Source organism: Carettochelys insculpta, chromosome 21, assembly GCF_033958435.1.
Source record: "Carettochelys insculpta isolate YL-2023 chromosome 21, ASM3395843v1, whole genome shotgun sequence".
Taxonomy (NCBI): Eukaryota; Metazoa; Chordata; order Testudines; family Carettochelyidae; genus Carettochelys; species Carettochelys insculpta.
The window spans coordinates 7,221,650-7,244,752 of NC_134157.1; the positions used below are offsets into that span (position 1 = coordinate 7,221,650).

Genomic DNA, 23,103 nt, shown 5'->3' on the forward strand with positions numbered 1-23,103 from the left:
AAAGTAAGAAAAACCCATGGCATGGCCACTATCCTTCATGCCAAAGAACTGTGTGCAGCTCATCAACAGTCTGCTAAATTCACTGGAGGCTGTTCCACCCCCTGGGTGAACACACTGATTTTATATTACTCCCAGATTCTTTGGCTCAGGAGCAAGCTGAAATTTCATCTGTCAATTTCACCAATGTAACTAAGAGTTGAATTTGGCTCTAGGACTGGGAATCAAACCTATGTCTCCTGCACAGCGGTACAAAGTCCTCGCACCAGGATCTTGAGCCAGTTTTTAACATGAATAGTTTCCATTTGAATCTGGTAGAGCCGATGGCATCTATGGCTTGAAAGTTACTGTGCTATTGGTCTGTCAATACATAGACTCATAGCTGTCTTGGCTAATTGCCCCATTTCTTTGATAGGGCTGTAGATCTGAAGAAGTAGGTCTGTCCCACAAAAGCTCATCACCCAATAAATTATGTTGTTAGTCTTTAAAGTGCTACATGACTGCTGTTTTGTTTCTATATTATAGGAGTTTTCCTAGTAATGAGTCCCAAATTTCCACTGAGGGATTTTGTTTTGTTGTTTGGTTCACTGAAATGCGATCTTTATACAAGTCAAAATACCAATACTGATCACATTTGCATTGCTTTTAGAGTGGTGTTACTGCATTGGCTTCGGTGGAGTTTCTGCAGATTTGTACTGGTGTAACTGAAATGTGGATAAGTGCCCATTATGCCAACAGCAACAAAAATGATAGTATGTGGTCTTATGGGAAAATTACATTATGAAGTGTACTGTGTATAAACAGGTTTTGAAAAGAGTTATATAATTAGCAGATCCTCCCCTGGAGCTGCATTATTTTACATCAGTTGAGGATGTGGCCCTGGCTGTAAGAGTGTCTGAAACTACTACATGACTTAAGGCATTATTAATTAGAGCCTTAAGCAAAATGTGCTTATTTCACTTCCAAAAGGTTTGTGTTAACATTATGTTTGTTTTTTAATCAATTTTAGTGTGCATATTCTGAGATTTGCTTTGAATTTCCAGTTCTAATATACCCCCAAACTGAAAGCAAGTTCATTAAAAACCTAGTGAATTTCAAATCAAAATCACACGAAACCATGAGCTTCCTCTGGTATCAATATAAAACCATAAATTAGCCCTGACTGGCTCAGAACCATGCCCAACTTGGCCTGGGCCCATACCTGAGTGTCTTCAAACAGTCAATGGTCTTTGCTGAACCTATGGCAAAGCTGGTTTGAGTTCAGAATTTGTAATAAAGTCCCAAATCAGGTGATTCTACAAGGGTCAGAAATTTATTGCAAACATTTCATTCATCCCTACTAACTAAAAAAATATTAGAATTCCAATAAACTTGTTGAATGAATACTATGTTACACCACACGTCACAATTTCTTGGGTAGCTACAGGAACTTGCATTAGTACTCTGCATCATGTTCAATAATTTACACAAGTGCAAACTCAGTGGAGATGTAAGTAAATGCTGGCACTTAGAGCAAAGCAACAGCAAATCAGAACTCATTTAAAGCATGGCTGTATCCTGTGTAACACACTTTTGCCATGTGTTCCTGTTTTGTATATATCACAGACTTACTGTTGATTTAACTGAGAACTTTGGAATAAAGCTGTTGCATTGAAACAGTTGCATCATCCACGTTAGTCCTTGTAGGACTAGTGGAGGCAGTTATTGTAACTAGAGTGTACCTAACATCTGTTTTCCACTAGGCAAGGACATTGGTTCAAATGTCTAAACAGATTACAAATGCCAGCTATATACACAAAAAGTCCAAGGAGCATGTAGAATACAGCTCAGACTAGGACCTTTGTACCTTTTGCTTCACAAACCTCAGGTCATTCCCATTAAAATTACAATACACTCTCAGTAGTAGTAGCTCTTGCATGCAAAGAAGCATCCATCCTCCTTTCACACAGCCATCCACTAAAATGGCATGTCATCACAAATTGCTAAAAGCTTTCAGATTGTATACCCTGTCCACTAGGAGGCAACAGTAAACAAAAGACATTGGCACGGTTGAGATCCTAACGTAAATGACTCTAAATTGGATGAGCTTAGCACAGCTACAGCAAAATGGTTTGTTTAACAGCTTGCTGAGGTTGTGGGTAATAGTATCAAGGCAAGCAACCTCATTCAACTGGATTTATGGCCATGGAACAGACCAAAGCTTCTTTTAAGGAGGAACTAACTCATTTGGGATTATGAACTCAAGATGCCAACAATGGAGAAAAACGGCATGAATTTAGGCAGACAAAAGTGCTAAAAATGATCGCAGTGATTCAGAATTGACGGACTGACAAAGGCGAGGAACCCATGCATGTCTGAGCAAAATCAAGCCTGTTACACTCTACACAGTACCTTTCCTTCCCTCCCTAGCTCCACACACAGTGATAGCAAAGAATTGCTTGGATAGAAAAAACCTGCAGCCAGCTAGAGAAATCCAGACAGCAACGATTAATCCAAAAGAAGCTCTAGTATGTTATTTAGTTGCCCATAATAAGACCATGGGATACTTGGGCAATAAAGACACTGGAAACCAGCCAGACAATGAGCACAATTTTAAACATAAAATTAAGATGCATTTTTAGCTAATGCAATGGAAGTGCAGAGCCCAATTCTGCAATGCTTAGTCTAACAGAACTCCCATCAGCTGCCAGAACTGCAGCTCTGTGCCCTAAATAGCTATCTGGCCATCAGTCTCTTTCTCTTAGTAGCTCAAATGTACAGAACCATCCGTGGCAGCTTGAGGGTTAAAATGAGGCAGCAAAGGCACTCCATGTGTTCTCTGAAGTCTTCTGGCTAAGCTTAGGCTGTGGATACAACCAACAGTTGTACAGTGGTTAATGTCAGCTCTGACCACACAGTCCCATGCAGGAAAGGTCAAAGGAATGATTTTTCACTTAAAAACATCTGCATGTTGAAAGAACAAAACCTTTTCTTGTGCTGAAAACAATGTGTTTTCAGTGCTTATATTTTTCAGGGTTGGAACCATGTTTTATCAGTGGTACATAGGGCTATTTATCAAGGCAATAAACTGTATATATGATGTACAACCCCTAACAGACAGCATGTCCACATGGAAGAATAAGTGATGCCACCAAACTCATTCTCCATCCTTCTGCCTTCTGTTTCTCTAAATTTTACAAATCTCTGCAATACTTAGGTAGGTAAGTAGGCAAACACCCGGTTGCTTTCCCTAGGTATGTGAGAACTTAAACATACCACAAATCTTAAGGGTATCAGAAAGAGGGACATGTTTACTTTGGCCTATCACCAGACTTCAGTTGGATACAACATTCAGGGAGACAATACATGGAGAAGAGACACCCTGAAATCAATGACAAGGAAGAAGTAAGTGGTGCTGATGCAAATGACGTGTATGTGCATGCATGTGTGTAAAATACATTTGCATTTCAACAGTTGAAGTATTTTGGCCTCATCTCAACTAACCAGTCAAATGTCAGCAAGCACAAATTGTAATTAAATGGTCTTGTGGCTTATTTTTAACACCCTGAAAGGATGGCTTGTGAGGTGTAAACCAGAAAGAGCACACACTCTTTCCAGGGCTTCTCTGGTGGTCATCCTAAATCTGCTAATGAACTGCTGCCAACAAATGAGTTCCCTTAAATGAGCTGGACCATCCAAAGGAACCCCTCCTAAAGCAGCAGCAGCCAGTTGCTTCCTTTGAAAAGAAACCCATTCACATCTCCATTCGAGTTGTGATTGTGCTGCAGGTGTCTGGGAAAGCCCATCACTTTTATCAAATTGCAGAACAGCTCTGGTGGCTCCGATGAGCTTTAAGCTTTGATTAATGAAACCAGAAGAGTATTTGGAGCATTTCCCCGAGAACTTCCCAGGACAGCGAGGATTCCAAAGGAACTCACAGTGGGGAACAAAGCAGGAGTACTGTGTGTGTGAGAGAGACAGCTCACACAGCTGCTCCAGTCTTGGTTTCTCCCAGGAGTACTACCCTCAAGCTAGTTCTACACTAGCCCAGAAGATCGGCCCACTTAGGGCTTGATCTTGCACATCTACGAGGGATGCATGAAACTGACCTCTCAGGGGTCATGGTCGACCCCTGTACTCCTCATGAAATGTGAGGAATAAGGGAAGTCAATGGAAGAAACTTTCCCATTGACCATGCTTAATATGGACAGCCAAGTAAAATGAGTGCAGATAGGTTGACTATCTACATAAGTGTCGTAGCTAGAATTGCATATTGTCAGCCTTTACTTTGCCTAGTGTAGACACAGCCTCAGAGGATACGGCAGGAGTGCTGGTCGTGGAGAACTCACAGCTGTTGCATATTCAACCTTTACTGGAAATCACTACAGGAGATAGAACAGAATCTCCATATTCTAACACTTTTCTTTTCCAACAGTACTGTATATGTAGGGGTAGTATAGGTATGTATCAGGAAGGGACCTACCTGAATTTGATGACTGGATTTTCCAAGGTAACAAAGCGTCCAAAGATGCAATTAGGTGCCTAGAGTGATTTTCAAAGCTCCAAACCAGGTTAGACACCTAATTCCCTTTGAAACTTAATGGCCGTGGCCACACTTAGCCAAAATTTCAAAATGGCCATGCTAATGGCCAAATCGGAGGATACTAATGAGGTGCTGAAATGAATATTCAGCGCCTCATTAGCATGCTGCCGGCCACAGCACTTTGAAAGTGCCACTTTTGATCGTGCGCGTCTTGGCTACACGGGGGTCCTTTTCAGCTGACAGGAATAAGGAGATTTCAAAATGTGCAGGGTCCTTACGAAAAGGACCCCCATGTGGCCAAGCCTTGTGCGATCTAAAGAGGCACTTTCGAAGTGTCATGGCCAGCAGAATGCTAATGAGGCACTGAATATTCATTTCAGCACCTCATTAGTATCTGCCGATTTGGCCATTAGCAAGGCCATTTTGAAATTGTGGCCAAGTGTGGCCACAGCCAATGGGAGTTAGGTGTGTACCGTGCTCTTCTGCATCTTGAAAAATTTTGCACCTTGCCCCTTGAAAAATTTTGAATACCTTGAAATATCTGCAACTCACTGGCTTTCAGGGCCTACATTAAAACATATACACAGTTAATACCTTGAAATATCTGCCACTCATTAGCTTTAAGGGCCTACATTAAAACACGTGCCCAGTTAAGCTTCACACAAGTTTCATTTATATTGGAAGCAAAAGCCACATCTTTAAATCCTAGATGGGCAAGTTGAATTCACAAGAAATGTATAGGCACAAGCAGCTCACTGTGTGCCTGGAATGTGCATAGAATGTAGGTGATTACCATTTTTGCATGTGTAATTACCTGCTTGCTCATAAGCATGTGTTCTTTATGCTCACAGTTCAAACATGCCACTAAGAATCAGGACTTGTGACTCACATGCAGTGCATAACTGTGAACCTGTCAACACTACTCTGGGGTTGAGTTTTCTCATTATTGCCCCGCCTTAAAGGAGCAATGTAAAGACTAAGTGACAGATGATAGTGAAGTCCTTTGATCCCCTCTGCTAGAAGTGGAAACTTGGCATTATGGTGTGAACCCATATGCACATTGGTGAGTAGTGATACACAAGAGCAATCCCACTGAAACCAGCGAGAAGGAGACCAAAATGCTCTGCTGAATTTTGTGCTACTCCCCCAGAACTCTACATCCCTTCCTCTCCCCAGACAGTGAGGCTCTCATGTCAATCACTGGCTGCTAGCATTGAGTAAGAACTTTACAATGTGGCTTTTTAGCTACCTGTGTTTGAAAGCTGGGTCCTGAGAGCTAGTGATGGAATTGTATAGCTTTCACCATATTTATGAGAGAGAATTAAGCCTGTTTGTTTTTTGAGTTGCTTAGCGTCTAACACTCCTAAGCCATGTCTACATTTACTAAAAACTTTGAAATGGTCATGGTAACGAGTCAATCGAAGAATACTAATGAGGCGCTGAAATGCACATTCAGCACCTCATTTACATGTTGCCGGCCACACCACTTCGCTGATAGGAATAAGGGGATTTCGATTTTGGCAAGTTCCTTTCGAAAAGGACCTCCATGTAGATGAGCTGCAGGCAAGCAACCCATGGCATTTTTGAAGTGCCGTGGGTGGCAGCATGCTAATGAGGTGCTGAATATGCATTTCAGTGCCTCATTAGTATTCTTCGATTTGGCCATTAGCATGGCCATTTCAAAGTTTTTAGTAAATGTAGACATAGCCCTACTGAAGTGATTTGAAGAGGAATGGGGAAAAAATGTCTTAAGGCCAATGTTGTCTAACAACATGGTCACTAATTTAGCATTCCTAAATATTAGGTCACCAAATTGAGGCTCGAGTGGTCCATGGTTACAGGCTTGTTTACACCAGCTGAGGATATGACCCAGAAGTCTTGCACTTTTACATCTGGCTAGTGAGCTTGGGTGTCTGATGTGAGATACCTCTTCAAGTGGCTTGACTTTCAAACCTGGTAGAGTGAACATCCATCCCCTGAAAATCATGCGTGGTTAAGTTTCCTTTAATTGGACACCCAAAAAGTGAGTGATTCCCAAAGTTGGTGGCTTTTTCTGACAATGTAGACCTAAGTGCCTACAATGCTCCGCACCAGCGGCCCAGACAAGCCTTCATTTAAAAGAAAAACATAAATTCTCCACTGCTGGCATGAGAAAGTTTACTTTCAGGCTTAAATAAATGAGTGTGTGGTTATGAGGATGGCATTCCGTTCCGCTGAAGAATAGCACCCTGCATGTCTGCGTATCTGTGGCTTTGAAGCTACATTACAATCTTGGAGAACTCTGTTTACATATTTTACATGTTTTCTTGTGCAGAACATGAAACCAAATTACACAGTAAAGGCCATTCTGGCTTCATTCCTGTACCCCTCTTCATCTTCTTCCACTTATTTTTAAATTCCAATCAAAACTAATCTGCAAGCATATTTTCAACCTAGCTTGCTTGTCTGGTGATGCTTTAAGCAAGTTTTGTTTTCTCCTGCAAAAGGAAATTATGCAACCTGTGGCCATGCTACGTGATGGGAAGACTCAGAGAAGGTTTGGGGTGGGGAGGAATTAGGAAGAGAAATGCTGTGATCACTTCATGCGTGAACAATGTGAACGTGTCAATGCATTTATGTGCATCGTTCTGCTCAGAACAGAGAGGGACCGGCAACATGCAATCCAAATAGGAAGCAGGAGAGCTATCCCAGTGCTTCCTGCTGTACATGCTGTGACTCAGAAGGATAGAGCAGCTGAAGATAGAGAGACGAGCAGGTGAAATGACAAGAGCAAAGCATGGGAGATGTCTCGAGTCACAAAAGTTTATGCTAATGAACATTATGATCACACCAGGTAACCAGTTTCCATCTCATTGATCAGATGGGGGGTGCCAAACAGGCCTGTTATCTGTTCTCTATGTATATAACAGACAGGATGATAAATTGATGTACTGGTTCGTTCGGTCCTTTGCTCCTTTCTTCCCTCCTTCCTTCCTTTAGCCTTAATTTACTATCAATGTTACTGATTCCTGATCTTGTGTTGCTAGTGGTAATTATCTCCAAGTCTTAGGCAGGCAGGAGCAGTTGCCAGCACTTGAGGACTTTTTGTTTGACCTTCATTTCTGAAAAGAAAGTCAGATCAAACTTCTCTGTAAGTTCGGATTGCTGCTTTGCTGTTTGGATCATCCATTGTTTCTTTTATCTATTTTCTGAACAGTACGCAAAGGGAACAGAGTGTACCAGCCCCTGGTCCTTACTGTTCTGTTCCCTTTATATGACTTGCACATGTGCTCTTGAAAAATTATTCTGAAAACCAAAGGGTGGAGGAGGAGGGGATCCCTCTAGGCTTTGGAAAAAGAACATGGAATCTCCTCTACCACTACTTTTTCTTGCTATCCTCCTCACACTAACGGGCCTCAGGCTATTACGTTCATTAGGTGGGCTGATGATTTACCTACTGCAGGGATTAAATAGATAAGTGGGAGGGATACCACTGTTTGTTCTAACAGGGAACAAAGTCAGATGATTAGAATTCTACTCTTTTAACTATCTATTCCCTGGTTGCCTGTTAAGGCAACTATTGTTGCCAGCCTTCTCCAGACCAAACAGTCTTTTCATGCTGGACAGCACACCTAGTAATCCTGCTTCTCATTCAACTTTGCTGAGAACTGGAAACTTCCTCAAAACACTGAACTGAGTTATGAACAGGAGACAGGGTGTCACTATCAAGGCACATCCTTACAGTGTCCCAGGTGACTCACTTCCCACCTGGCACAGGGGACAGAAGATCAACAGGACTAGGTGGCTGGTGATGCTCTGATTGGATCAAATCGGTGTGTGTGTGGTGGTGGTGGTGGGGTGGAGGCAAGACCATCCTTAGCAAAAAGGTTGAAAAAACATGTTTTTCAGGAGAGATGGGTTATAAGAACAAACCTCACGAAATTTGAATGGACATTTCTTTAAGATTTAAAAATGCCAGGAATACATTTTACATTTACAAAGACCTTTGCATTTCTTAATTCTGGGAAGCAGGACAGTCTAATCCTAGCCAGTGTGGCCCAGTGGACAGACACCAACTAGGTCACAGGAGGCCTGGTTTCTATTGTGGTGTGCCTGAAGGCAACATTAAGCAAGTGACTTCACTCTCTGTGCCTCAATACCCCATCTATTAAACTGGCATGAAATCCCCATATTTCCAAGTGGGGTTGTGATGCGGCTGGATTAATTCCCATTTGTGAAGTAATGAGGTGCTTCACAAATGCCTTCAGATGAGATGTGGAATAGTCTCCAGAAGTCTCCTGGAAAATACCATTCTTTTGAGATTTCCAGCCCAGTTCTGCACAGTTGCAAGAGGCCAGCACTTTGGCAGACTCAAACCTGCTTGAAATGGCCATCTGAGGATCCCCTTGCAGTACTGGAAGCTTGGGTGGCATGTGGCCACTGCAGCATTCCTGTATCAGGCCTTGCTTGGCTCTGCAACACGTGCTGGCTGGTGAAAAAAGGGCGTGAATGGTCAGTAGGTTCTGGGCCAATGCCTGGGGAAGCATTCTGATTTGGAGGGCTATCTGAACTGAGCTCAGGTATTCAGGAGGCTCAGTACTAGAAACTCATCTACATGAACAGAGGCCTGAAAGAGAAACCAAAGGTCCTTTTGCAATAGAAAGCAACTATACTACTATCCAGCTCCTTGTTATAGGAACTAGCACCTGCTCACTCATTGTTCCACCACTTATGGTTCCTCTTAGGGTACAGCTACACAGCAAAGAAATACCTGAGGCTGGTCCAAGTCAACTGACTTGGGCATGTGTTGTAAAATTGCTAAGTAGGTGTTCAGAGGGGAGGGACTGGGACTGCAGTAGGACTCCAAAGTCCAGGCTTCAGCATGAGCCCAAACATCTAAATGGGTGTTTAGCTCCACAGCCCACACCCTGCAAGTCTGAGTTAGCTAACCTGGGCCAGGTACAGCTGTGCCATGGATCTTTTCAGGGCAGGTGTACCTTTAGTGGGAGTCTGCTGTCAGCCAAGAAGCCAGCAGTTCAAAGCCTGGCTGTCATATATATAACCAAGACCATTTGCAGGGCAAATTATCTTGTTAAAACTGGGGATTGTTTCTTACTCCAACCACAACAGAAATGTCACCACTGAAGAGCAGGAGCAGTTGGCTTCTAATGGGGAAGTTCAGAGAGAGCCACTTGCAAAGTCAGGAGACAGGCACCTTTCCTTTTCTCTAGAAGGTCACCTCAAAGGAATTGGTGGATTTCCTCTATTCTCCACTCCCATCCAGGATTATTATATTTATTGGCATCACTGGGCCTTTGGGGGAGTTCTCTTCTGAGTTATACCTATTCCTTGATATAAAACCGTGAGGAAGGAACCTGGAAGTAGACTTTTCATCCTTCACAGAATCACAGAATCATAGGGCTGGAAGGGATCTCAGGAGGTCATCTAGTCCAGCCCCCTGCTTCAAGCAGGATCAACCCCACTAAGTCATCCCAGCCAGGACCTTGTCAAGCCGGGACTTAAAAACTTTGAGGGATGGAGAATCCACCACCTCTCTAGGCAAAGCATTCCAATGTTTCACCACCCTCCTGGTGAAGCAGTTTTTCCTAATATCTAACCTACACCTCTCCCTCTTCAACTTCAGACCATTACTCCTTGTTCTGCCGTCTGACTCCACTGAGAACAGTTTCTCACCCTCCTCTTTAGAGCTCCCCCTCAGGAAGTTGAAGGCTGCTATTAAATCACCCCTAAGTCTTCTCTTCTGTAAACTAAACAAGCCCAAATCCCTCAGCCTATCCTCATAGGTCTTGTGCTCCAGACCCTTAATCATTTTTCTTGTCCTCCGCTGAACTTGTTCCAGCACATCCACATCCTTCTATACTGGGGGGCCCAAAACTGGACATAATATTCCAGATGCGGCCTCACCAGTGCCGAATAGAGGGGAATAACTACTTCTCTAGATATGCTCAAAATGCTCCTCCTAATGTACCCTACTATGCCGTTCGCCTTCTTGGCTACAAGAGCACACTGTTTACTCATATACAGCATTTCATCCACCCTAACCCCTGGGTCCCTTTCTGTCGTACTGCTGCTGAGCCAGTAGGTCCCCAGCCTATAACAATGCTGGGATCCTTCTGTCTCAGGTACAGGATGCTACGCTTCTCCTTGTTGAACCACATCAGACTTCTTTTGGCCCAGTCCTCCAATTTATCCAGGTCACTCTGGATTCTCTCTCTACCCTCCAATGTATCTACCTCTCCCCCTAGTTTTGTGGCATCCGCAAACTTGCTGAGGGTGCAATCCAGCCCCTCATCCAAGTCATTATTACAGACGTTGAACAACACCAGCCCCAGAACTGAGCCTTGCAGCACTCCACTTGAAACCAACCGCCATCCAGATATTGAGCCATTGACCTCTACCCATTGGGCCCGACCTTCAAGCCAGCTTTCTATCCATCTTATAGTCCAAGGATCCAAACCATATTTCCTTAACTTATGGACTAGAATGCTGTGGGAGAGTGTATCAAAAGCTTTGCTGAAGTCAAGGTATATCGCATCCACTGACTTCCCCATGTCCACAGAACCTGTTACCTTGTCATAGAAGCTAATCAGATTGGTCAGGCAGGACTTGTCCCTGGTGAATCCATGTTGGCTATTCTGATCACTTTCCCCTCTTCCAAGTGCCGCAAAATGGATTCCTTGAGGATCCCCTCTACTATTTTGCCAGGTATTCAGGTAAGGCTGACCGATCTGTAGTTCCCTGGATTGTCCTTCTTTCCTTTTTTAAAGATGGGCACTACGTTTGCCTTTTTCCAGTCATCCAGTATCTCCCCCAATCTCCAAGAGTCTTCAAAGGTAATGGCCAAAGGTTCAGCAATGACATCTGCCAATTCCCTCAGTACCCTCGGGTGCATTAAATCCAGACACATGGATTTGTGTACAGACCCACATCATGAACTTACTTGCACTACTCCCTTCCCCCCAGGTCTCAATTTTGCTTCATTGTTACTCTCTTTATGCAGGGGGGCTCTTGTTCCCTGAGGGCAGAGGACATCAGCAGCTCATGGGTCCTCTAATTCTAGAAATTCTTTTGTGCTCATTGCTTATGCAGGTGGGTGTGTCCAAACGCAAGAACTCAGAGAGGGGGCACAGAGGTAAGACTAAAACAACAGTCCCCTTCTATGGCTTCTTACTCCAATGTCAGTCCCTGCATGGTGTACTTGTGGTATGGGGTATATTATTCAGTCTGGGAGTTAAAGAGTCAGAAAGAACCACGGGGTCTGTCTGTGTCCAGCAGACTCAATTAAAAAAAAATTCTCCTTTAGATTAGTTGCCACTGAAACATATTTCTTTTCTATCCTGGGGACAACAGAGGTACCAGCAGCAAGCATAAGCTGAATATTTACACAGTAACTTGCTGTAATCAGCTTCTGCACAAATGGAAGGAAATGCAATTAAGGCCTGCTAAGCTATTTAGGGCCTGGCACCATAGGTCGCCAATGCAAACATCAGCTTCTGGGTGCTGCACGCCATGTTGATCGAAGTGGGATAATAACAAGCAGGGCTTGCTGTAAGTGCACAAGTGAGCTATCCAATGATTCTCTTTTTATTCCTTTATTAAAACCACTTAACGGCTCAATGGGAATTAAACCATAAAAGAGTTAGCCATCCGCGAGTGGGAGCGCCGCCAACCAGAGGTGAGGTGAAATGGCCTCCCAGGCCTCCTGTGGTCACTCCACACACGCGAGCACTCCATCTGCTTTTTGCTCATAAAACAGTGGATTTCCCTTCAGGAGATCTCCAAGGTAAACAATCCTTCCTGAAACCAGCCTGTTAGCGTTTTTGTGGACTTCCCGTAAAGGATATGAGCAAAGGCAATTCTGTGCTGAAAGCTTGCTCTAAAAAACAACAACGAAAACAAAACAACCACCCCCCAGTGCAAGTTTGCACTTTGATACAACCTGCTCTTAAATACAAACAAACAAAGCCCTCCTCCATTGCTCATGGTGCTGTCAGAAATTAAGCAAATCACATGCACAGTGACAATCCTGACTGAATATGTAGGCTTCTAGCCAAACCTGCCTCCCCCAGTTGCAACACTGCCTCCTGTCCTCCCTCTGTCTAGTCCACAGTGGACTTCTTTCCTGAAAACTCTCTACTGGTGCAGCTTCACTAATGGTGGCAATGGTGGAGGAGCCGCTGTTGGCTAGGAGAGCTGGCACATTCACCACTGTGTCATCTAATCCAGAGGCCAAGGAGATGCATTAATTCCGCTGATCTGGATTTCTATAATGGAAGCTGGCTAGGTGCCAGCTAGATGGGAAAGGGATCCCTCAGGTGCGTCCAATATAGAAAACGTTCTAGCCACTCTCTACGGTGGTTAAAGAGCCATTGGCCATGGTAGCGCTCCCACTAGAGTCATCTAAGGCAACAGCAATAAGGGATTTTAAGGAATGGCTCCTGCAGACATGGGATCCTCTCTTCACCCGTGTTACACTGAATTAGCTCTGTTGGCACTGGTAGTGTTTCACTGACTTACACTAGTGAAGACTCCTGCTTGAGTCCTGTAAAAAATTACACCAGCCTCGGCAATCTCCAACACAAGAAGAGTTCCAAGGAAACATCACATGCACAAGGCATGTACCCTGATCATAATCCACACAGTATTTACAGAAAAGAGAATTAAAACCTTTTAAATCTACTGAAATGTTTGTAGATTAAAGAGTTGCCCAAAAGTATGGAGGTTGCCCTCAAGCTCCTTGTCCATCAGTAACAGAGACCTACAATGAAACATCATCATAGGATGACAACACAGAAGTCAAGAAAATACTACATAGGTCCAAGGAGCTTGTGCCATCTTAATGACTAGTTCCTTTTGGCTTTTAATGTGACACTGTTAGTACCAAGCATATCTCTTAATCAGCTCTCAACAGTGGCTGCCAGGAAAGTAGAAGAGGCTGGTCTATCATTTTTGCCTCTGTGGAAAGAGTGACTACTGAAAAGGTGAGGGGAGTACTGGCCGCTTCATTTTTCAAATGTATACCTGTGTGCCAAGACTGTGACGTTCTTTATAAGCATGCTGGATGCTGGATATCCAAAAACAAATGGAATATTGTAGCTTCTTTCTCATTTTTTAATAGTATTTCAACGTGCACCAATTCTGCACTTAGGAATAACCTTACAATAACAAAACTGCACTCTAGTCAGTACTTTTTTTGTAGAAGAAGAGGAGCTGGTACTGAGCTGATTCCCTCCACCACCCTGGCCAGGGTTCCCACAACTGAGGGTGCCATCAGGGGGTTCTGGCTCCCAGCCCCTGCTGCTGTAGGGCCAGCAGAGCCTCCAGCTCCCAGCCCCATGGCAGCCTCCCAGCCCCCATACTGTTGCGGGGCCAGCAGGGGCTCCAGCTCCCGGTCCCTGCACTACTGCTGTGGGGCAGCAGGTGGCTCTGGCAGCCCCACTGCTTGGAGCAGTGTGTGGTGCTGAGCTCCACTGACAGACCCAGCCATGAGAACCTTGGCTAGTGGGGTAGAGGACCATGCAGCCCCAGCTGTGGGAACCCTGATAAGGAGGAGCTGGTGCCCAGCACATACTGCCACAAAAAGAAAACCTGACTCCAATGCTCCTGAGTCATCTGAGAACACTAAGCAGATGTCTCCAACACAGCTCTCATGAACAACCAACCCTCCAACAGCAAGCAACTGGGGTCAGTCCAGTGCCAGTAAACAGCCCCAGACTAGCTAACAAATATGATCGAGTCAATACTCAGAAGCCGCTCTACGTTCTCAAGCAAAGGCACTGAGCCCAAGACATACAGATAATGTGACACGAACAACATGTGAGCAACTTCTGACAGAAACACAGGTGTGATGAGAAAACAGTTTCCGGCATTCAAGGGGGGTGGGGTGGGGACGACATCAATGACTTTTAAAAGAAAGTACTTTCAATGTTTCTTAAGCACCTTGATAGCACCCTTTTAATTAATGAAGTCATGGAGAGTTAGTAAACCGTAAGCCTATGTATTTTGGGTATTACCTGCCATCCTCATTTCAGGGGATTCAGATGGGAAAAGCTTAGACAAAGGCCTCTTTATTTTCAAGCAAAAGATTACAGTACCGTGAAAAATATAACCAAAAATACACAGGCGTGTGCGCATGTGCACGCACACACTGAACTCTGAATAAAATTCTCATTGGAAAAGGCATCCCTTCCACCAGTAATCCCAGAAGAAAAACAAAAAGTCACAGGCCTGGGTGCTTTGGGCAGATAATGAAAGTGGAGGAGTTAGCGCTCTGCTGATTGTCACATGAAGTGATTAGAGGGGGGTGTTGTAGGTTAATTTTCACCCTGTCAGAGATTCTTGTTAAGATGCTGACGGCTTACTGCCTGCTTTAAATGTTCCAGTGTGATATGTAATGAGCTATTCTGCAAGTGAGGAATCTGCCTTGGTTGTGTGGAAAACAAGGGCTACAAAGACACATGTCTGTAACTTCAGACTATCAATGAACTGAATGTGCTAGTGCAGTGGGAGCACAGCCACGTACGGACAAATACTAGAGTTCTTAATAGGGACACATCATGGGCCCTTAAACACCAAAAGCATAAGGCCTTACCTGTTGACCTCAAAGATCAACCTTTATCTTGTAAAACAAAAAAGCAGTCCACTAGCACTTTAAAGACTAACAAAATAATTTATTAGGTGATGAGCTTTCGTGTGACAGACCCACTTCTTCAGATCTGTCCCACGAAAGCTCATCACTTAATAAATTATTTTGTAAGTCTTTAAAGTGCTACTGAACTGCTTTTTTGTTTTGATAGTTTATAGACTAGCATGGTTATCTCTCTGTTTCTTTATCTTGCAGTGTCAGCTCTTATGGGCACTGTTGCCAACCATTAGGGGGAGACAGGTTAACATGCATTGAGCCTTGTGTGATCCAAGTGTCCCGTATGTACATTATTGTAATGAGGCTGTGACAACCTCAGTGTTGTACCCACAACAGACATGCTTGACTTGTGGCTGCACAGCAGAGTTTTTTCCACAGCATGACCGTAGGTTACCTGCCTCATTGCCTACCCGTATTTGTATTAGTACACTATGAAAACTGATCTGCTATCCCATAGTGCCTCAGCTGGGATTGAGTGCTTGGGGGACATGCACACAGAGAAGCCACCAGAAGCATATTAGATGATGCACTTTGGAATGTTCTAATGCAATGATTCAAATGCTAGATCTGCTACAGTCTCAGGACCAACTACCTAACTAGCAGTGCAACAGAAAAGGACCTGGGGATTACTCTGGATGAGAGGTTGGGCTAATGGCATATTGGGGTGTATAAGGAGCAGAATTTCCAGCAGAGCTAGAGAAGTTATTACTCCCCTGTGCCAGCACTGGTGAAGCTACATCTGGAGTACTGCATCCAGTTCTTGGCCCCCCATTATAGAAGGGATGTGGATGCACTGGAGCTGTTCCAGTGGCGGGCAACAAAAATGATTAGGGATCTGGAGCACATGACCTGTGAGGAGAGGCTGAGGGATTTGGGCTTATTGGCTATGTCTACACTACCACCCTTCTTTGAAGGAAGGATGGCAATTAGGGTGTTGGCAGTTTGCTAATGAAGTGCTGCACTGCATATGCAGCACTTCATCAAGCAAATCCCCCCCCAATGGCAACTTTGAAGTTTTAAGCTTCGAAGTACAGGCTTGCGTCTAGCCACGGCTCAGCCGCCGGTACTTTGAAGTGCCGGGGCAACTTCGAAGTCCTTTTACTCCTCTTGAGTAGCAGTTCTAGCATTAGAATTATTGCATTTACTCCTCTTGAGGAGTAAAGGGACTTCAAAGTTGACCCAGCACTTTGAAGTACTGGCAGGTGAGCTGCGCCTAGATGCAAGCTGGTGCTTTGAAGTTTAAAACTTCAAAGTTGCTGTGGGGTGGGGTAGGGGGGATTTGCTTAATGAAGTGCTGCGTATGCAGCACAGCACTTCATTAGTAAACTCTCAGTACCCTAATTACCATCCTTTCTTCGAAGGAGGGTGGTAGTGTAGACAAGCCCATTTTGTTTGCAGAAAAGAAGAGTGAGGGGGATTTGACATGAGCCTTCAACTTCCTGAAGGGGAGTTCTAAAGAGGATGGAGAGAAGCTGTTCTCAGCAGTGACGGATGGCAGAACAAGGAGCAATGGTCTGAAGTTACAGAGCAGGAAGTGTAGGTTGGATAGTAGGAAAAACTGTTTCCCAAGGAAGGTGGTGAAGCACTGGAATGTGTTACCAAGAGAGGTGGTGGAATCTCCATCTCTCGAGGTTTTTAAGTCCTGGCTTGACAAAATCCTGGCTGGGATGATTTAGGTGGGGTTGATCCTGGTTCAGGCAGGGGGCTGGACTAATGATCTTCTGAGGTCAATTCTAGCCCTATGATTCTAAGATCTTATGAATGCAAAGAGCACAGAGAGTGGAGGAGCCATGATATTGTATTCTGTAATAATAATAATAATAATAATAACAAATTTACCATACTAAAGAGGTACCCACAAAGCAACCACTGTGCTGATATAAAGGATGACACACTGCTCAGTGACCAGACTAATTCTAACGATAACTTGTGTGTTTGGAGTAGACTTTGTCACTAACTGGTTACAGACACATGCAGACTGTAAACTGGACTGAGTGACTGAGTGGTTTGGAGAAAGTTGCTCACTGGGAAGTGTTTAGAATATATGAGTCGCAATTAAACCCTTTGCTTCATGTGTGATATTCCACTTCCCTCTACACTGCCCTCCCATGACCCATTGTAGATAATGATAGCTCCACCAGGGAAACAGGTAGCTGGAACTGTTTACTTTAGACAGGAGACAACTCATGATAGAGCTATACAAAGTAATGAGTGGCATGGAGCAGTCTGATCTATCCCTTCTGCCCTGCCTTTCTCAAATACAAGAACAAGGGGCCATTTTACGACACAGAAAAGGAACAAATTCAAAGCTGTTAGAAGAAAATATTCCTTCATACAATGTGAATTTAGCCTTTGGAGTTCATTGCAACAAGATATAGGTTTGAACCTCTCTAGTCCAGCACCCTCAGGTCCTGGTAGGTGCCAAACAAGAGAATTTGCCTGACAACGGGAGGTCGATATTGTCGGGCAGCATTACCAACACTTCCATTGCTTACTGGGCTCTTAGAAGACATTTATCAGTAAATCACAGCTAAATAACAGCACAGAATGCTAGGACCCTGGATTTGTGGCTGTAAACAAACTTTATGGGACTGTGGGAAAGTTGGCCACCTCCATAAGTGATCAACCATGCCAGATTACAGATGTTGCTGGATGAGAAAGTGCCAGACTAGAGAGGTTCAACCCGTAGCATCAAAGCCAAGAGATTTATCAAAGGGTTCAATATCAATATAGACAACAGGAATATTTAGCCTTATAAACAATAGCTATGAATGAGCCTCAAGCTTTGATATATAAGGCTACCTTAAACAATGGCTTTAGGAGGAAACCTTCCCTGGGGGCAGGGTTATCTTTGCCTCACGTAAAGGCAGGTACCGTTCACTGTTAGACCGGATTCTGGAGCACAGAAACCAGTAGTTTTGGCCTTCTCCTACCCAGTCATTAGAAGCAGAATCCAGAGCTCACTGCCATTTGGCAGGTTCATACTTCTAGCTAGCAAAGAAGCTTTCCTTGTCCAAGCTGCAGATTAACTAGGTGGATCTACAAATGGCAGTTTTGCATTGTTGGACATAGCGTAAGGGCAGGTGAAGGAGCCTTCTGTCTTCCTTACCTGAGTTGCAGCTGGCTGACCAATGACTACCCAGCCTGGGCAACCCTGGTCACTGTGATGAGAGACTGACACATTGGAAGCCCACTGATCCAGGAAGCCTTTGGGGGTATAAACCCCACAGTCTTTGATGCTGGTCATTTGCTCAAACTCCTCACATACCCCATCACCATCATGGAAGTAGCATCTGCTAGGCTCATCTGCAGTGAGAAATCAAAGAGGAGTCATTAATTAGAAAATCCCACATGCATTTACATCTCCAATTGCCTGGATCACAGCAGGCCAGGCAAAGGAACATTTTAAAAGAACCTTACTAAAACATAGCACTGATGCAGAAAATGCATTTACAGGGCCAAATTCTTAACTGGCTGAACTCCATTGACTTTAGTGGAGTGAAGCCAACAGAGAATTGGGTCCACAATGTTTCCCATTTTTGTTCTTACATGGCACTTGCAAAACAATAATTGAATTCAGTGATGGTCAAAGCTGCCAGACAAACGGCCCCAGAGGGAAACCAAAGGCCAAATGTATCTGTTTATTGAGTGTGGCCAGTGGGAGGGTAAACTTGCCACACACACATACTGCCCCAACCGAGGTGACTTTCACTTGACCTGGAAGGATCACAAGCAAGAGGGGACTTAAATCTCTTTAGTCATTTATTCTGTGGCTTCTCTAATGAGACCTCCAACAAAGATGTCCAAGAGTGCCAAATTTTTGAGGTTACGTCTGTGACGCTCACCCAGTAGGAACTGAACTGTGACCAACACACTTCTTTTAAACAGACCTCAGACCTGTAATGCCTTTCAGTCACCAAAGTCCCCCTTTTCAAATTTCTGGCCTATCAGTATTCTAGTTTACATCACATTCTCATTTGATAGAAGCCATCAACTTCCTGAAGGTGAGTTCTAAAGAGGATGGAGAGAGGCTGTTCTCAACAGTGAGGGATGGCAGAACAAGGAACAATGGTCTCAAGTTACAGAACAGGAGGTTTAGGTTGGATATTGGGAAAAAACTATTTCTCCAGAAGAGAGGCGAGCATTGGAATTTGTTACCTAGAGAGGTAGTGGAATCTCCATCCTTAGAGGTTTTTCAGTCCTGGCTTGAGAAAGTTCTATTAGGATGATTTAGTTGGGGTTGATCCTGCTTTGGGTAGGAGTCTGGACTCGATGACCTCCTGAGGTCTCTCACAGCCCTAAGACTCTATACCTCTATGATTCTATGGAAGTGACTCCTGATAGGAATTGTATTGGTAGAGTTGGATTTTTTGAAACTAGGAGCCAGAAAATTCAATGGTTACTTAATTATGAGTCATTTCCAAAATGTTTGCTTTTCCCCAGAGTTTACCCATTGAAATGCCATTGTAAAAGCCAGAATAAATCAGTTTATTATAATTCAGTTATTTAACAACTTTCTTATCCGCTCTTCCAATGCAAGATTTTAATCCCTTAATGTCAGGCTCCGTCAAAAGAGTGGGTAGTAATAAGAACACTAGCAATCTGCATTCCCCTTGCTCCTGATAGTTGTGATCAGCCTGGAATGGCACAGCTAAAGAGGAACTCCACCATTTCATCTCTCTTTGACCCTTTTCCTACTTATCATTCTTTCATAAATGCACCAAGGCCTTTAGACGTCTCTCAGAAATGCCTAAGGAACCCGGTGTCAGATGGCCAAAGCTTAGCATGACCATATCTCCCTGTCCCAAATATGGGACAGAGAGATATGGGGAGGAGGGACAGCTCCTCCAAGCCCCAGGGAGACGGGAAGGAGGTGGCAGCTGCCAGCACTTTGAGGGAGCTCTGGGGAAGTGGCAGCCATCGGTGATCCCTGGAGCCTTGGGGAAGCCACATTTGCCAGACTCCCAAGGAGCCCAGGGAAGCAGCAGCTGCCCAAGCTCCCCCTACTTCCCTGAGGCAGAGGGGGGTGGGGGCAAACATGGGACAATTAGTTCCTTTTAAAAAAAAAGTCAGGACTGCTTTTGGGTGTCCCAAATACGTGACGTCCTGCCCAATATGGGACGGATGGTCACCTTACCAAAGCTGCAGACAGCCGGCAGAAACCAACATCCCAGACAGGGGAGGATCGGAAGAGAAATCTCCAAGAAATATTCAGGCCCGGGAAGATGGTGGTAAATGACCAAACATATAGAACGAGTTATTCTTTGGAGAAAAGGCCTTAGGTTCTCTTACAAAGAGAATTGTTTCCTTGAAAAGTACAAAGAAGAAAAGGCAGCCTCATTTTTTAAAAAATGATTTGTCCTTGTAGATAGACACAGGCTGGCACAGCCACTTTGTGGGAGCTTGCGCATGGACACACACTGATTTGTTGATACACAAATGGAGATGCAAACACACACACATAAATATTCTTACACCTCTGCTGCTCATACATACACACAACCCATGTAGGGATACCCCCACACACTCCCCATCCACTCATTCATCTGATGCACACACAACTAGACACAATCCCCTCATCCTGACAGGGATTGATTTTGCACTATAGGCCCTGGAGTGAGAACAGAATTTATATAACCGACGCTCTCCCGTACTGTTTCCAAACGTTCCCTACTAATGCGATGATAAATGTAATGGCCCTCTGATAACATCATGTGTTTGGGATAAAAGAATACTCAAGACCTGCTCCAATCAGATGACTTAATTCATATTCACATGGAGAGGAAGCAGCCTTGGAATAACTGCGATCCAGGCCAGTGTGTGATTCTTACAGAGGCTAATTTGTTCCTGATTATGTTTAAGACCCCAATAAATCTGTCTGCTCAGAGTCTGCAAAACCCAGGGGAGGAACAGAATGGAGAGACAGAGATGTCTGAATTAAATGGAGACTGCCCAGATGATTAGCAAACAGCAATGAGAGAGTTTGTGTGTGTGTGTATGTGTGTGTGCATGCACGTGTGTGTGTCCCTTCTCCAATTCCAGTCCTAATGAGTCAGTGCACTCTTCCCTCTATTACCTGTCAGTAATGTGGCTGAATGGCATCACTTATGTGAGCCCATAGAAAATCAGGTGTTCAATCAATGACTTACGCCTTGAAAAATGAGGGAGGAAAGTGGTTTCAGAACTGCATTTTTGCTTTTTAAGGGAATTTCTTCTTGCCATTGGCAAATCATTCTGAAACTTTTAAGATGTCCTTTTAGGGGGAGGAAAAAATACTGGCAAGTTGCCAACCTCATGGTTCTGAATTTCAATATGCCTCCAGTGCTCAACACATAAATACTCTTGCATAGGAGAGAGTCCAAGAAGCTGATCTTTCCTATCGCTTTTCTAACTTTGTAGGTGCAGCAGAGATTTAGATCAGAATCAAAGTGCTAGCCAGTGTCCTAACGGACATTGCGTGGGTCACTGGAGGAAAACCATAGGGCTCAATATTCAGCAGCGCTGAGAAGCTACGACTCCTGTCAACTTCAGATGGAGCTTTGAGCGCTCAGCACATCTGACAATCAGGGCCACAGGTTTCATATCACACTTGGGTAGTGTTCTGATCAGGTCTTGCTGAGACTTCCCTAACTCCTTGTGAAAAACAGCGGACTTGACTATCATCGCTCCGTGGTGCAAATGAGGCAGAACTCCATTCAGTCAATGGAGTTAGATGGACTCAGAATCAGAAAGAGAAGTTGGCCCTATATTCCATACTGGCCAGGACAACAGCAGGTACTCTAAACAATAAAAAATTCTGCAGTGTTTCTTTTCCCCTTATCAGCCTCAAACTTCTTCTTCAGCCCTGGTCCTGTCTGTTCACATATCAGCTCCTATCAGGCAATTTTATCACACTCTAAAATAAAGGACTCTTCAGTACTGCTCTTGTCCATCATCCTGAGAAATCTGGGAAGAACCTTGGTTTGCCAGAATGTACTGGCAAAGCAAGAAAGACTTCACCCAGTGCCAACCATCAAATATCATTATGCCGGGGGCTTTCATTCTTAGTGGAATAGGACAGAAGTTCTTTGTAGGACCCTTGGTTGATGTTTCACTAATTCTGGAAGCAATGTTTTCAAAGCCAAGAAGATGGCAAGAACTGGATGTTTACAAAACCAGGCGGGAAGAGAAGTGGGAAGTGACACTGAGTGCAATCACATTTGACCAAGCAATAATCTTTTCTCCTGAGAGACACAAAGTGATGGTAATGTGGTGTTTTTAACTGATATTTCTTCCCCAGCATCCTGTTTTACCCTCCAGTCATGAGTCAGACATCAATGAATAGGAAATATGAGTGTAGTTATTGTTTATTTCTAATCTTCTAGGCTTTGGTCAGAACCAAGATTAATTGTGCTAACACTATATACACATCTGTGAAGGCATGCTCTACAGCTGCACATCCTGACCCTGCAACCAACTCCACATGGGAACTGTGAAGCTCAACGCTGGGACGGTACTAAGTCAAAACACAAGTTCTGAAGAATTCACAAGGATGGGCCTTTAGGATAGTTGACATTTCCCTCAGAATTATTTGCCGTGGACTCTTCATTTTATTTATCAGGCACCAAATTAGGCAGAATGCACTTGGATAGGAGCTACTGCTTGTAACAGTCCCTGCTGTGTGTTTAACAGTCCCTTCCATTGCTGTATGAACCAGGTCAAGGACACCCTACGTGCTAGCAGGAGGCAGCATCTCCTATCTTTAAACTCTTGAGACCCAGAAAGAACCTAGCCTCTAACTGTGTCTAGCAGACTCAGCAAAGAATCCCTGTTATCTTACATCTAAATCTGGTCTCCTTCCTAACACAAGGGATTCCACAGGCTCCATCTGCCACTTCCGAAGATTTCCTTTTGCTGGATCGGACCCAGCTTCTTTTGTACAACAAGGTTCATACCACCTCCT

The 23,103-nt window shown here is 44.1% G+C and overlaps 1 protein-coding gene across 1 annotated transcript in view; it reads right to left on the reverse strand.

The window, feature by feature from the left end:
* PAPPA (pappalysin 1) overlaps positions 1–23,103 on the reverse strand; it is a 248,149-nt gene that overhangs the window by 83,680 nt on the left and 141,366 nt on the right. The window contains exon 10 of the mRNA XM_075015238.1: positions 18,271–18,467. Within this exon, the coding sequence (XP_074871339.1) occupies positions 18,271–18,467 (197 nt within the window). The remainder of the gene's footprint in view (positions 1–18,270; positions 18,468–23,103) is intronic.